General features: G+C 32.8%; 1 protein-coding gene across 3 annotated transcripts in view; it reads left to right on the forward strand.

Annotated features, from left to right (window-relative positions):
• MEIS1 (Meis homeobox 1) overlaps positions 1 to 17676 on the forward strand; it is a 153702-nt gene that overhangs the window by 77147 nt on the left and 58879 nt on the right. For all 3 annotated transcript variants that reach the window (XM_051975401.1, XM_051975403.1, XM_051975402.1), the window contains exon 8: positions 8758 to 8903. In XM_051975401.1, the coding sequence (XP_051831361.1) occupies positions 8758 to 8903 (146 nt within the window). The remainder of the gene's footprint in view (positions 1 to 8757; positions 8904 to 17676) is intronic.

Consider the following 17676-nt stretch of genomic DNA (forward strand, 5'->3'; position numbering starts at 1 on the left):
GAGTTACATCAGTGAAAGGTATTCCTAATACTTTTTGAAATCTCTGGTTAGAACAAAAACCAAGACACATTTGATAGGAATGAAAAATCTCCATTGATCTTTGTGTTTTATTTTAAAATGCATAGTTCCTTCCTTTGTTGACCTCAAAAAGAAAAGAAAAGAAAAGAAACTTATGGAATAAAGGTAATAGAGAGCTGCATAAAAGAGGCTCCTCTATGTCAGGAGAGAAAATTCAATAAGTAAATAAGGACTCAGTATGAATGGCAACTTTTTTTTTTCTTCAGAAGGAATATAGATTCAGAGAAGAGAAAAGCATTGCTCTTTTGGTTCTAATTTTTGCATTTGGTTTGTCCACTGGAGATTAAAATAAATGCACTAACTCATCCCCCTGAAACAATCAAATAAGACTTCTTATTACCTTGACTCTATGCCTCCTTATTGTAACTGAAAGTGAAAAATTTCATGTCATAACTCCTGATTTAGCCTACTAAGAGCAATAGATAAAATTTTAAAAATAGAAATAACAATAGTTCTAACATTGGGGAATTGCTGCTGAGTACAGGGGAGCAAGGGAACTTTATATATTATCCTTTAACCAGGAAGCCTTTCTTCCTTTGAATCACGACTATGGGTGAAACTGGTTTCAGCCCTAGCAGTCTAGCTTCTTAAGAGAAATGGTTTGGGTTCCCTTCTTTCCCCCTTTTTGGTAAATTAAGCCCCTCACCTTAGTCCTTCAGGGAAAACTTGCTTCACGATTAGATTTAGTTTCACATCTAGGATTTCTCCAAAATGGGGAGAAGGATTAGAAAGACAATGTAATGAATCAGGTATAGGACTAGTTACTTTCTATATACATAAATAATGCCAAATATAATTACAAATGTTCATTGACAGATATAAACTTAAAACAAGTGGCAATGCTAACTACTCTTTTACTCTTCCAAGAAGTTGATAATTGCAACTATTTAAAAAGCAAGCATTTTTCAGGGCAGCTAATTAGACTTTTAACATTTCACCTCTGCTCTTCATTGTCCAAACAATGCTATATATCTTTTAATCAGACAGTCCAGGTTTGTGCCAATACTTGTGTTGGTGATCATTTTCACTGAAAACATTCAAATAGTTACAAACTCCCTGGGACAGACCTTATATACCAATTTAATCTCTGCTATATAACAGTACTATTATGATATACCTGTACTACATTTAAAAATATTCACTCATATCCTACTTTCCTACACACAATACAGCTGTTTTCATACTATATAACATATAGCCTTTAATAGGAGTTTGTGGAAATTATAGAAGCCATGGTAATTTCTAATTGTTTATTGTGATTTCAAACAATGCCACATGTGAGTTTTTGGAAATGCTTCTTTTTCAGTTGTACTTAAAATAAATTTCATAAATGGTAAAATAAATTGTATGGAATTATCTGATGTAATCTTATTGTATGGAATTACCTGATGGAATCTTTTATTATTATTATTATGTTACTTTGATCAAACTGGCAATACTGTGTGTGTGTGTGTGTGTGTGTGTGTGTGTGTGTGTGTGTAAGGATATATAAATACCAAAAATGAATGTCCCTTTGTATATTTCTTAATAAAGAAATGCAGTAAATTTAATTGAAAGGGCTAAATGAATCCATCATTAAACTCTTAAAAATTATAGCATTTTATCATTTGGCTCCTTTCTATCTTTCCAGTTTTTTTTTATATTATTCTTCTCCACATAGACTGTCATCTAGAGATGGAGTTCTTATTGTTTTTAATACAAAATACTCTCCATCTTACTAATTCTGAGCCTTTGTCACTGCCCATCTCTCCATTACTTGAATGTTCTCCCTATTGGTCTCTACTTCCTGTCTTCCCTGGCTTCTTTTAACTAAATCTGGCCTTATAGAAGAAGTCTAAGGTAATGTTTCTTAATAGTGTCTTTTCTCCAATATTACTTCCATTTTGTCATATATTTCTTTACATAGTGTGTCTCCCATTAGACTGTGATCTCCTTGAGGGCAGGTACTGTTTTTCCTTTTTCTATATTCTAGCCTTTTTCATATCTTTCATATAATTGGTACTTATTAAATAAAATTGAATTGATTTGAAATGACTTAAATTTCCTTTTTCCATTATAGTGAGAATATAATGAGGAATAATATAATAAATGGAATTTTTTTTAAAAGTCAACAGAAAGAGCCTAATAACTTTTGCACATTATTTTGTTTTGCCATAATATAAGAACAATAAAAGCTTAACAGATAGGGATCTTAAGTACAACAGAGAGCTTCAATTTATACTTATAAGAAAATCTAATTTATTGGAAAAAGAATAACTCTCCCAAAAATATTATAAACATTCATTGATATATTTATGGTGATCTATATAAGCATTTTTGAAGACATTCATTCATTAAACAAAGAATATTATTCTGTCAAAGAAATGCATATAGAATTCAGAATAACTTCCCATTTCTATTAAGCATATTTCTTTTAGGATTTATTCAAATAAATTCTTTCAATAACTGGATTTATGTAGAATTATGAAGGTAACTATTAGGAACTCAAAACTTTTCTCAATGAAGTGGGGCTCCATTTTAAGTTTGAGAGAACTTATATTTATACTCATTAAACTTTATTTCAACGGATTATTCCAGTATAGGCAGAATGTAAGCAGTCCTATCAAGTTGTAAAGGCATCCATTAGGAGTTGAATATTAAATTATCATCCAAGAACCATGTTAGCTAAATTTGAAAAAGCTCATTCCCAAAAAAAACTATCAGTCATGATGGCTTACTGAGACATGACACTTAAATTTTTCATTGATTGAAGGAATACCCATTCAAATGAAAGCCAAGATGATTAGAAATATTAAAGAAATTATGCAAAAACTTGAGAAAATATAATATTTCATTAATTCCTTGAAGAGAAACACTTGTTTAAAATGTTGAAAAAAGATAGTGGTTCCTATGAAATGGTGATATCTTGTCCTCTTCAACAAAACCTATCTAGGAACCTTTTTCTATTTGTTTTCTGGATTCTTGACCTCTAGCCAGATCCACTGGAGTAGCTTCAGAATTGTCACCAAAACAAAATAAAACAAAACAAAAAAACATGGACACCCAGTGCTGCCTGTTATGGTCTTGATGTTTGTTATTAGAGTTTAGACATTAACTTTAAGCAACAACCCCACAAAATAAAATGTTTTCACCAGGAATTTTCAGATTGAAGAACACCTAAATTTTGGAGTCTTGAAATGCTGCAGAACCTCAAGGAAGGAACACAATATTATCTTTTCAGGTGGTCGTGTTTTTTTGTGAAAGCTGAAAAGAAAAAAAAAAAACTCCATGTTTATATTTTCTTCCTAATAAAAAAATTAGGATAAGGGGAAATGATTTCACTTGAGGAAAATATTAGCATCATATCACATGATCTTCAAGTGTGTTTTTAGGATGACTCTCAACTTCTGAGTTACAAAAAGTCTCTGTAAATGGGCTTTAGTTTTGACTTCCAATGTGAATGTCAAATAATTATGCCACTTCTGTCTAGGCATAAGAGAGTGAGAGCGTGAATTTGAGCTGGAAATGTTTTTGAAACTCTTATCAAATTGTTTCCTTCTCTTGTTTCCTTCCAGTGAAACAAACAAAATTTTAGATTTACATATCCCTATTTTTTAAAACAATGCCTTTATTAGATGAAGAAATTGGTATTAATTTATTTAATATGTGGCTGTCTACTAATATTGAACACTCCCAACTATTTCGGTAAAATTTTAGTGAATTCATTTTCTTTGCTCTTGCCTCTACTTCTGTGTAGATATGGGGGAATGGTGGTACTGGAAGGACAGAGAGTGAGTTGGTAGGGGGAGAAAAAGGGGAGAGGGTTTTGACCTGCATGAGAAGAACCCCTGCTGACATGGCCAGTCTGACCCATTGAATGGCCTGAATACGATAAATGCTGCTTTATCCTTTCTTGAAAGGAATGAGATAGCACAGCCTAAATGCCTGGGCATGCTTAAATAGGCAACTCTGGGACGTTTGAGTTGAGCGTGTTTGAAATCTGAGCTCTCTGACAGCCTGGGAGCTGCCACAGGTCACCTGCCTTGTTCCGTAGGGATAGGCCCAGGTCTCACAAGAAATTGTCCGTGGACGAATTGTAGTACAAATTCCTTTCTTTGTTGGTTGGCCTCTTTCACTAGACCATGGCCTATAAAATTTTGTAAAAACAATTCTTAAATATTATTTGAAAGGGCAAATGGCCCATGCTGAAAGGTTTGACAGTTTGACATATAGTGCATGGTTTTGATAGCTTGGAAACTGAAATGTGTAGCCAAGACTCTTCCAGTGCTTGTTATAGGCTTGGTGTTTTTTAAATAGTGTCTTGTTGCTGTGCAGAGTTCCATATACTCCTAGCAATTTGACAGGCAATGAGTCTGCTTCAGTGCTCTTAAATCCTTTTAGACTAATTTGTGTGAGAGTAGTACCTTTGGATCCAGTTTTCAAAGAGGAAAGAATCAGGTATCACCCATTAAGGTGTCATTCAGACAACCATATGAAAGCAGATTACTTGATATGCTCCCTTGGCAATACCATGCAGTGGCTAAAGAGAAAGCAACTGGAGTTCCTACAGAGAAAGAATTGGACTGGACCAATTTCATCAATGACAGAAAGGTAGTGTGAACCAGATTCTTGCATTAGAATGTTGCATATGTGCAGTGAGAATGCAAGCCATCCCTAGTCTGTCTCGGAATAGCCAAGGGCCATGTTCAAGAGCCTCTGGCCCCTCAGTCACTGGCCTACTAGTTAATTGCCACACGGACTTCATGACACATGGGCAGATAATATGACATTTTCAGTTTCTGTCACTCGCAAACGCCACAACGTTGCTTGCACTAGTTGCTAAGAAGCTGTCAGAAACCATTAGCAGTTGGCTTAAGTCGCCCTATGGCATTTCCTCATGGCATCAGCAAAACGAGCATAAATCACCCAGTGGAGCCTACTGCTATACTAATGAGGCTGTAAGCTTGTTTATGGACTAGCATCATTTTTATGATTATTTCCACCTTTTCAGTTTGCCTTCATTTGGCGGCAGGAGAAGTCAGTTCTAGGAATGAAGTCATGGCTGACATTTTACAAATGTGGTTCGGAGCTGCTGCCATGTGGTTGGTCAGTGGTTCTCTAAGGTTTTTTTCTTTTTTTTTAGTGATCTTAAAATTTTAGTGGAGGGGGAAGAGAAGGAAACAAATCCTCCAGAGACCTCATCGAGGTGACTATCAAATTGCAGGGTGGATGGAAATGCTAAAGGTACAACTGACCATTTTGGCTTTTCTCTGAGATTTAGACATTACGAGATCAACTTCCATTCCTTAAAAGTGGAAGAGGTCAAGCCATTTATTAAAATCTATGAAAGAGTTTGCTTTGAGAACAGTTTGCTTTATTATGCTGCTTTTCCTTCTCCATTTCCCCTGACTTCTGCCGGACAGGACCAGGTTTATTGTTTTAGGCTTTTCTGAACATGTACCAGTATTTACACTGGATTGAAAGCATTTGCTTCCAATGAAAATCTTGTCTTAGATTACAACCCAGCAGTGTAATTTCCCTCCCAGATGGGAGTAAAGTAGCTGTATTTGCCTAAAAACAGTAGGAAGAACAAACTGTGCATTAAGCCAAGGCTGTTTTTGGCTTGAGCTAATGATGTAACAGAAACCTTTTATTTGGGATAGGTCACTGCCAGGGATTGAAGGAGGTGATCTGGATCTCGCTTGAAAGGTTTCTCCATTGTATCTACATAAGTCTTCACTTAAAAAATTCTGTTCCTAATGCTTCTGCTTTCATACAGCAGAAATAAACAGGAAAGGTTCTGGTGAGTGTTATACATGGAATGCAGAAAGCCTTTCCCCTCCTAATGGAGTATATAATTCAGGTGCCCTCAAGGCATGCTTTCAGGAATTTTTTTGCCTGAGGTAATGGGAAGCTAAGGCTGCTTTAAGGCCTTGATTATCTATTGATGCACAAAGCTGGAAAAAAGTCATCTCCTCTGGATTATAGTAGATATTTCCATAAATTATCAATGAATTCTCTTCTATGCAGGCACTAGGCATTTTCTACTAAATTAATCTGAAGGGGTTCTGAAATAGAAAAAAAACAAAAACTAAAGGAGTGAAAATAATTATGGGGAAGTGATTTTAAAACTGTCATTAGGCTGGAAAATTTTCCTTGTGTTTAATCAATAAACAAATATTATGCATGTCTCTTTTCCTTGGTTAACTTTGGTAAACTGAAAGTAGATTAGCCCATTGAAATTTTAAATGCTGTTGAGTTGTTTCCTTGGCTCATGTTTCTTTTATGAATTGTTATTTTATATGGTGAATTGCTTCTGTGTATAAAAAGCCTCTTTAAATATTGGATTTTAAAAGAATTTATCATTCAAATCTGTCTGGAGCCCTCCTCAGACTCTTGGTTATGCAAATAGAAATAAAACTTTTCCTTTAAGCTCCTTGAGGGCAGTGATCCCACTAGCCAGTAACAAGGTTTTCTACACAGTGGGTACTCAATGTTCATTGGATTGGGTTGAAGAATAAATATTAAAAAAAAAAACTATTTGAAGTCCAATAAATTCAACCACAAAACTGTTTATACTTTTTTATGTGATCTAATTTTGTTTGATAGGACATGATTACAAATACTGGAAATATAAAAAAGTCTTCCGAATAAAGTAGAGTTGTATTTTTAGCTCAGACCTATTCCAGACACTTTCTTGTTTGTTTGTTTGTTTGTTTTTATTGGCCTAGGGGAATTGTAGTGAATTAAACAGCAACTTATGTTGCAGTAGGTTGCCTAGGGAAACTAAAAAAGCAGGTTTCTATGTGTAGTGAGAAAAAATTTACAGGTATACCTCTTTATATAGAAACTAGATATATAGAAATTACTAAAAGAATATTATAGATCAGAAATTGATTAAATTCTATAAATATATGTATGCACACATACACATATATTATGTTTAGATTACACACTTATGTATAAGTATAAATACTTGTATGTTTATGTGTATAACTTGAAAACTTGGAATTTTCTGGTTCTAGTAGGCCATATAACATGCTTCCCTATTATTTCATTTACTTTTGTGTATATTCAGTAAATAAACTCTCATGCTTATTTGTATTACTAATACTAACCCTATGTTTCTTCCTAGATCAAACTGTTTATTTCTAAAAAGCCACCAACATGTACAGAGTGCAAAGAAACAGTTTCTAAATTACCAAAATATATTATTCTGCTGTAGTTTATTGAAAAGGGAGTCTGATAGAAGCTGGAAGACTTTTCAATCTAGTGTATTTGGTCCTTTGTTGTTTTTTCTTTTGTCCTTTGTGCTGTTGTGACAAATATAAAAATAAGTGTAACTCTTTTACATTCATGCTTATGATTTATTTTGAGTAGCATGATTATTTCCTCAGAAAGTATATTTTCTTTTAAATATATGGCTTTAAACTTTTACTACATCCTAAAATATAATTTTATTGCCTCATGGGGCCAACATTTTTCCTCCCAGAGGAGTACAGCTTCAATTTTATAATGGAAATAAATAGCAAAACAGGATTTAATATAGAGAAATATACTTTATAGGCAACTTTTTAGTTCCAATCATGGAATTTTAGAACTAGAAAAGACCTCAGTGTTGATAAAGCTTGTTCTAGATTATGAATCTAAAAGCTAGTTTGATTTCAATCAATGCTATTAGTTATTACATTAAAACTTATTTCCCATGTTAGATCACTAGAAGAGAAGTTGAATTCTGTCTAGTAATAAAAGCTTATATTTCTATGGTATTTTAAGATTTTCACCACCCCTCCTTTTTTTTTTTTAAACAAAACCCCTGTGGGATAGAAAATGGGTATATTTTTAGCTCTGTTTTGTAGATGAGGCAAGAATAAAATAAATGTAGATGAACAAGAACAAAATAAATATCATGGCTGGGATTTGAACTCAGGGCTTAGAAAGCAGGCTTTTAAAAGGAAAAAAAAATGCTATGTTTCAGTCAGATGGTCTGCTTTCAGACCTCGGCTCTGTTGCTTATTACTTGTCTGACTTTGGAGAATTTACTTAACCTCTCTTAGCCTCAGTTTGCTCATCTGCAAAAAGAGAAGGTTAGCTTAGTTGGCCTCTGTGATCCTTTCTTTTTCTAATTCTGTTATCCATAAGCTCACGTTTAATGCTCTTAGATGTCTAACTTGACTGATTACTTTTATATTCACTTATTGTTTTAGCATTGGTACGTATGATTAACCTCATATACATCCTCAACCTCCTAACATGATCCCAAAGGCAATATATGGAATTTGCCTCCTCTATGAGATATTTTTCACCTGTGGTGGTACTTGTACACTGTACCATGTTTCAACCATATCAACAGACAATCACATATCTGTTCATGCAGTTAAAGTAATTGTTCTAAAGATATAATTAATAAAAACCCCATATTTCCCCACTAATTACTTTGTTCCTTCACAAACTGAAAAATTGGCTGTTAAATCAATTTGCTATTCTGCTTAATTAGAGAGTTCTGTGTTTGGGATGGAGCTTTTTCACAATTAGTTATTTTAGAAACTAAATAGTTTTTCCCCCTTGCCATTGACAGTATATTAAACTATTATCTTTTAACTACTTTTGTGATTTTATTTATATCCAAAGGCAGTTTTTTTTAAATTATAAAGCATATCAAGGGAGCATCAGTCAAAATTTGGTTCACTATATTTACAGGTGATGGCTTGGACAACAGTGTAGCTTCCCCCAGCACAGGTGATGATGATGATCCAGATAAGGACAAAAAGCGTCATAAAAAGCGTGGCATCTTTCCCAAAGTAGCCACAAATATCATGAGGGCGTGGCTGTTCCAGCATCTAACAGTAAGTGAACTCTAAATGACATATGTAAAATAAACATAGACAGTGTTCTGTTTGTGGTAGAAAATAATATAAATTGTCCAGAAATATGATGTCTTCTGGACTTGTGACAGATAAAGAAATAACTGTCAGTATAAATTTTACTAAGGTGGACACAGACTTTTATACATAATATGTATTGGTGTGTGTGGGGGTGGTATGTGCATATGTGTGTATATAAATATATATATGCATATATATGTATGTATGTATGTATATATATTCCTTCTGAAAGACGATTTTTGCTTGAAGGTCATCTTTGTAGTTTGATCAAATTCAGCATGTGCACAAGATCAAGAATGTATAATAAGCACTTGTGATTTAAAGGTGTATATAAATGAATTCATTCAAGAAAGTACTAAATGAATTTTTTTTTTTTTTTTTTTTTTACATAATAAGTCCCACTATTTGTGTTTGTTTGCTTATTTATTGAAGGGGAGTTCTGGCCTATGATTTCATTAGTCTGAGAGAAATCCTAGAATGGAAATTCCTACAACTGATAATTATTTGGGAATTCATGGTCTTGAAGAATTTTGAACTACTCAAATGACTTGCCCAAGGTTGCAAAACCAAAATATGTCAGAGAAAAGACTCGAAATCAGAATTTTCTGATTACTAAAAAATTGGTCCTCTATCATCAGACCCCACTGTCTCTTACTAAGAAATCTCATTAAAAGAAGAAAATGGAAGTTTGCTCATTATGCAGTAGGATTGGGTTTCTGCCAGTGATTTGGTGAATTTGGTAAACTTTTTGTTAAAATACCCTAGTTATGATACTGTGATTCATGACAATCACAAAACTTATTTTTTAAAGAGCTTGAATCCATTGACTTCTTTTTCATTTTGCTTGAGGCACAGTTCCAAAGTGAAAGTTCTGTCACTGTATTTAGAACAGTAAAGGAAAACAGCAATATATAGTCTGCTCTTCCTGTTCAATCCCTTGTGACTTTTCAAACAGAGTAACAGTTTATATTGTCTGTGTGAGTATTGCTGTTTTCACTGCAGGAATTCTGCTGGAGATGTGAGAAACTAGAGATACTTGACTATACCACTGGGGGATTTGTTTAGTTTGGTTATTGTTCTGAATGAATTCTGTGCACCAAATAGTTTTAATCCAGATATTTTGTATTTTTAAAGTATTGTGTTTTAATATGGTATACAGGGTAACTTAGAAGAAAAGTAAAATGGCAGTTTATGTACTGGTAATAGTAGGCTTTTTTTCATAGCACTCTTTAAAGTTACAAAGCATTTTCATATCTATTACTTAAGTAATTCCTGATCAGTTTGTATAAAGATTTATGTTTTTCAAATTTGAAAATATAGGCAGTGATTTTGAATATATAGTAAGCAAAATAGCCATACTCATACAATATTGATATAGTTGATATAGAAAATTAAGTTTCAAAATATGCTAGCCTAAATTAGTGTAAAAGATTAAAATTTTTTTGAATACCTTTAAATGCCAGAAGGAAATCGACATGTTTTTAATCTTCCATTTGTAAAATTTTATATGTGATTATATATATATATATATATATATATATATATATATATATATATAGTTTTACATGATTGCTTTTAGACCAGTATCTCTTATTTTTTTGAACTTGTGATTTTTCCACTATGTCAAAGTTAGCCCTCTGTTGTCACAAAGGTAAACTGACACGGGGATATCAGCTGCTGAATCATATTTAATTGCCATATATTTTTTAATTTAGCAAATATAGTGATAAGCCAAATGCCATATATTTTGTTATTTAGCAAATATAGTGATAAGCCAAATGCCAGGCTAGCTCCACTCTTCAGAGATTAGGCATCCAGCAATATTTAAGAAAATTAGCTATTGTAGATTGTTTTTTGTGGAGAATTGGAAAGGAAACAGCAGCAATAGTAACTTCACAGCATACATCTTCCATTCCACTTAATACCATTCAAAGTTGAAGGTAGATTTTTGTTTTGTTTTATTTTATTTTGGTTTTGCCAAAAATTTTAGGATGAATTTTAAATAGATTTTTATATGTTCAATGAGCAATTCTCAACCTTTTTTACGTTAGGACCACTTTATGCTCTTAAAAATTATTGAAGACCCCTCAAAACTTTTGCTATTATGAGTTATATCTATTAGTATTTAACCATATTAGAAATGAAAACTGATCATTAAAATATTTGTGAATGCATTTAATAAAAAGAAACTCATTGTATGTTAACATAAATAATGTTTTTATGAAAAACAACATTTTACAGAACAAAACATAGCAACAAGAATGGTATTGTACTATATATATATATATATATATATATATATATATATATACATAAATTAATATCTGATCTAATGAAAGACAGCTAGATTTTTTTATCTGCTTCTGCATTCAATTTATAATGACATGTTGTTTTTGTTCAAGTATGTGAAGAAAATCTGTCATCACACAGACATATAGTTGGAAAGAGGAAGAATATTTTAACAATCAAATAATATCTTAGTAAAATTATGCAAATAGTTTTGTTCTCAAAGACTGTCTGAAAGGATCTTGGGGAACTCCCTAGGGACCCTTAGGACTACACTTTGAATATTGATAATATTTAGCTGCTGTTATCCCAAAGTATCCTAAATTATCATTGTCATCAATACTTCAAAAACATAGTAATAATAACTTGCATTGTACTAAATTACTAAATTATAATATTTTAAGGTTCGCAAAGCACTTTATATATATTATTTTACCTGATCCTCACTACAACCTTGGGAGATTCTGTGCTTCTATTTTACAGATGATGAAACAGATTATTGAGTAATTTGCCTGTAGTCAACTTGATTTCAGACTCATATCTTCCTTATTTGCAATTCTTTACCCACTGTTGCCACCTGTTTTTTGATTTGGTTTGGCTTTTTGGATACCTGATTTCATTAATATGGGTTACTCCACTGCTGCCAATCCCAACTTTTTAAAAACTTAATAGATCTTATTGAATTGCTGTGGCTGAAAAGACAACATCCATTGACCAACCTTCTGCTAAAGAGGTTCTCTAAGCTTAAGTTGTCTAATCCTTGGATGAAACATTTAAAGTCTTTCATGAGGTCCAAATATTGAATGCTCTTCTAGCTTAGTTGAAATCTCTTGTCTTCTTTTCTGCTGACTGGTACTTCAGGAATTCAGTGGTGCTTATCCACCATGATGGGGCCACAAAATAGGTCTTAAGTCAATTTTATATTTTATTAAATTGATAGCACTTAGCATGGCCAGTCAGAAAGGCAACTTTTTTTGGACATTTGTTGGTCTTCTAAAAAAGAGCTTTTTTTAAAAAAAAATAAATTCTGCCCTCAGAAAATTTGCTGGTATCCCTCTTCTGCCAGCATCAAGTTCCTTAAGAGGTGCCCAAAGGGATTAGGAACCATGAGGTTCAAAATTATCTTGGTGTTTGAGACTAGCAAGAGAAGAGAGGTAACAATGGGTCAACTGCAGTGTTGCTGCCATGCTGCTATTTGGGGCCAACCAGTTTATAAATAACCTAGAAAAAAATCAAGACTGGCCCTGGAGCCATAATAAAACTACTTTTTATAGTCTAGGCTTATACTAAAGTATAAAATGAATGGGTTTTCTTCAGCCTCCATTCAAATCTGTGAAAAGCTTCACATTCAACTTCAAACTGAAGTGCCACTGAATATTATCAAATATTAGTTCAGACAGAATCAGAAAAGAAAGTGAGAAAGTAAAAGAAAGCTACTACTTTTATCCTTCCATTAGATAGCTACTATTTATAGGTCATACATTTGTGAATAGTCTTACAGATAGATGATCATACTATTAAAAAAATGTACAGGTTAAGAAAATATTTATTGGATTTCTTTATTTCTAAGGAATGAATATATGAACAAATGTCTTGCTGATCAGTGCTTTTACTTTTACTTTTTGTTATTATTTTCCAACTGCTTAATTTATTTCAAGCTTGGGTATTATTTTCTCAGACCATTTCCGATTCTAGAAAGCTGTTCTAGCAGATGATGAACTTTGGAGAGTTCTAATAAACTGGAAGGTCTTTGAATATATAGACTGTAGTTTAGTAACTAAGCCCCAGCTTAGTTAATTTTTTTTAATCCATAAAAAATTCAATATTTTGATCCTAAATGAGGCAGCATCATTTAGCTGAGAAGACCCTCAAGCTTCTTTTCCTTCATAGAGTTCACAGAGTAAAAGAGGGAGGTTAGATTATCTAAAGCTTTAAACTGTCCCCTTCATTGTTTTGATGGCTTTTACCTACTTTCCTAACAGGTTGCAGTGTAGTTTTGACATAGCTATTATCTAGTGTTCTAGATTACAGTCATTCATGACCTAAAGAGTGAAAATAGTTCTTATACTATAATGCTGAAAGATAAGTCCATATGTATTTTTAAAAGTTAATTATTGAATTAATTTTCATTACCCTTTTCACCTCTTGCCACTAATAATCTCAGAAATATGCATTTATCCAGGGCAAATTCTAATTTATTCTGAAGTATTGATTTTATTTATTTTAGAGAAAAGGCAAGTTTGTATAACTACTTGGAGCCTTTTGAATTTAGGAGTTTTGTTTAAATAGACTTTATAATCCCACCCTTCTGGTTTAATAGGAGATCTGATTTAGTTTTAAAAGTCAGACAAATTTGGCAAGAGAGATGCCTATAAAATATGATTGTTATTTATATAAAAATTTTAAAAGTATATAAATTTAAAGAGAGGCTCCTTCCCTCTTTTTTATGTGAATATGTGCTAAGTACTTCTCCAAAGACAAGAGCACTCCTCTTTTATTTCATGAATGTTTCTCATGTGCTTGATCTACCTAGATAGCAATTATTCTTAGGAACTGATTCCTTGCTAATAATTATTCTAAAAAAACACAAGAGTAGAAAAGTGATTATTTATTGTGTTTTTGTATAATTCATTTTAGTTTTGCTCTTTGCATATTTTAGATTATAATTCTTCAATGCCACTTCTTTCACGGTCAAAGTAGCCTTTATAGTTTCCAGCTTTAGCAAAAGTTCTAGAATGAAGGACAAATAACAGCAACAACAAACAATAATAACACATTTATATAGCTCTTTAAAGTTTACAAAACATTTTTTCTTACTATAATTCCAAGCAAACTGTGAATTATGTAATCAGGTGGTATAATGATTTAACAGGGAGTGAATTCCAAAATCCTGCAAAGGATTCAGGAATAATTTTAATTATTGTTGATTTAAAAAAAAATTGGCAAACAATTTAGGAAATTATAGTCAAGTTTTTTTAAGCACCAAGAATTTAAAAATTCAAATATCTTTTGGAAAAATTACTTGGATTCCCACCCCTCACCCCACCCTGTCCATTTTAAAGGAATGGGCCAATCCTTTCATTGGGTTATTCTAGTTTAAAAAAAAAAATCTGCCTTTGAAAGGGCTTTAAAGAGTTTGTATTCTAGAGGAGCAGAATAGGCACTGAATAAAAACCTTATTGGATTTGTGCCCCAGCTGCATAAGAAGAAAAATGTGCTGGTCTGTAGTTATCCACAGGTAGATTTAATCAGGAGCACATTTTACTACTCTAAAGAGGGAACTAAAGACCCTTTCTTGGGCTTGTGGTCTCTTACAAACAAAACTGGACTTACTCATATGTAATGAAAGAAAAAAAAGAATAAGGAAACGAGCTTAAAATTTTGTTGTTTAAGGAATAAAATAAAATTTCAATAATGTAACTTCTAGGTCAATTTTAGTTCAGTATACTTAGGTAGAGAAGGCTTCTTCAAAGAAAATTACTCCCCCAAATTGAAAGATACTATTTAAATTTAAATGCACACAAACAGAATCAGAAGGAAAATAAACTTGTTTGTTCCTAGCAATGCTTGAAGATGCTTAGAAATGTATTATTTCAAATAATTTAAAAGTAATATGTGTGTCTATGATTCACTTCAAAATCATAGTTATCAGTTAAGGGAAGAAAATATATAAAGATTTTCTTGAGGACATTAGTTCAACTGTCACCATAATCTATTATGTCATAGCATTTAATCTGGATGTGTTTTGCATATATTCTGTTATTTTGCCACAAAGCAGTTACATGAATAGATGCCTGGGGTACAGAAAAGAATGGGAAAAATCCAGAAGAATAACTAAAATATAGCAAAAAAAAACCACCACATATTTATTTTTCTTCTTAAATTAAAGGTAAAATCAAAACTCTTTCTCTTCTGACCTCCTTTCATTCACATTGCAGTTTCCAACTTTTTTAGTAAAGTGGAAAAGTGATTACTGGCTCTCATTTAAATTCTGCTCTTACATGGAGCTGTTGTCTCTTTCAGGAATCCTGAAAAGCAGGGACAAAAAGTGGTAGTTAAAGTATATGTCTGTCTGTATATTTAGGGAAAGAGAGCAAAAACTTTATTTGTTGTCTTGCTGAAATATAAAACTCGGACATAAATTCAGTCAACCATTGTTTCTATCACTTTATAACAATTAATACTTGAGCTTTATTGATCATGGATGTCTAAGTGAAGTTTAATCATTGCTATAGAAATAACGGCTTCTTTTTTTCCCCCGAGGCAATTGGAGTTAAGTGACTTGCCCAGGTTCATACAGCTAGAAAGTGTTAAGTGCCTGAAGTCACATTTGAACTCTGGTCCTCCTGGCTTCAGGGCTGGTTCTTTATCCACTGGGCCACTTAGTTGTCCCAATAACTGCTTTTTAAAAACCTTTATTTGTGCTTTAGTAATAGGCTTGATGTGAATGTAAATGTTCTTTTCATGATGATTATTTCTGTTTTTGCATTTTATTTCCTAACTTGACTTTTTTTTTTTAACTTGATATTGGTTTGTTGTCAATAACAGTCTAACACCTCACTTTTAGAAACAAATGAGTTTTCTGGTATTGTGGATAAAGCCAATGTGGGATAGGCTGGAAGTTACACAATCCTCCAGGTTGATAATGGCATTTCCATAGAAACACGATTAGATGAAAAGAGCCCTGAGGGTCTGCCTCTCCATCTTTAGATAGAGTCAGTAGAATTGAATTGGGAATTGTAAGCTCTAGAAGAGACAGATGTTGCATTAGCTGTGTTTTGGGTAACTAGTTCTATTGGAGTCATCTTAGTATCATATCTTTGCTGGCAAGTTGGGGGGTGGGGGAGGATATCTGCTCCAAGCTTATGACATGTTAGCAAGGAAGAGAACTATAAATTTGGATCAATTTAATTTATTCCAACTATTGACCAAAGTAAGTGCAATGCACATACTTTTTCTCTGTCACTGTCTTTCTCCCTCCTCTCATTCTGTCTTTCTATTCCTCACACTCACATTCTGCCAGGCTTAATGGTAAATATTCTTATCATGCTCTATGAGCTAACATTCTTCAGCTGTCAGTAGGCTTGAGAATATGTTCTGTCTGGCAAGAAGGCTGAATTTGGGCACTCTTGCCTGAAACATCAATCACGGAAGTGTACAGTATTTGAGAAAGTGACTTCCTCCTTGCCACTTGCCCCATACTGCTTTCATATTGATATATTTGATCCCAAAAGGTTGCAAATGGAGATAACTCATAAATTTCATCTTCAAATCATCTGACTTGTAAATGATAAAAAATGAAATAAATCCCTGAAAAATGTGAAATGAGTATGAAGATATTTTTTCTTTACCCACAGAACATCTGGTAAAAACTTATTTTTCCTTTCAGAATTTAATGTAGATATACATAACAAAGAAACTTTTCATATCTAGAAAAAGAATGATTACTATTACCACTCTTCCTGAAACTTCAAGCTTCACTAATAACAATGATGAAAGAGAAAATACTGTTTGTTAAAGCAGATTCGAATTTCAATGCTTCTGTCTCTAAACTGCCTCTATGGAACTTACCTAGGAGTGGCTAAACTCCTCAACTTTGGAACTCTTGTCTTGTCTCTGGGGTGAACCCCTATTAGAAACTGACTAACTTTTTCTCATCCACCTTGATGCCCCATATGCACTTTCTATCTTTTATAATCACAACAAATTCTAATATTTCTGTAAAGGGAAATTCAGTGAGCATGCTTCATGGCTCAATTTACTATCCCTGTGACTCTCTAGACCAATATACCTTCTCCTAAACATTCCCATATTTCTGTTGTCTTTTCCTATTAAAACATAAGCTTGTTTTTATTTGTTTCCCCATCTGTTGGCACATAGTATGTAATTAAAGAAAATTATTCATCTAACCATACATTGTTTCATTTAAATCCTTTGCCTTAATTCTTTGACATCCTCTATCATCTTGGTTTTGTTGTGATTAAACTCTGATTGGAAAACTTTTGCCAAAATGTTTGGAAGTATCAACCAATTGAAAATGTTTTGAGAATGTACATACAACAGTCTGTAATTTATTTAAGCAAAAACTATTGGTGTGTCCTAATTCAACTGTAATAGCACTGCTTAATTACTGGCAAGTCACCTAATCTCTTAGGAACTAGCCTAAATTTCCTAATCTGCAAAATTAATAGACTGACTAACATGACCTCTAACTACCCCTGAAGCTAGAAAACTATGCATATACCTAAAACATTCATATGTGTGTATATGTGAATGCATACACATATATATGTGAATATACTGGTTTAATGGTGAGCCTGATTTGGAGAAAACTATTTTTTTAGACAATTTTTGGAACACTAATGGTATGTTTCATGGATTTGCTTAAGTCAGATAAATTAAAAAAGACTACAGATGGAATTCTTCACCCAGAAGAATTGGAGTTAAT

Source organism: Antechinus flavipes, chromosome 2 (genome assembly GCF_016432865.1).
Source record: "Antechinus flavipes isolate AdamAnt ecotype Samford, QLD, Australia chromosome 2, AdamAnt_v2, whole genome shotgun sequence".
NCBI classification, from domain to species: Eukaryota; Metazoa; Chordata; class Mammalia; order Dasyuromorphia; family Dasyuridae; genus Antechinus; species Antechinus flavipes.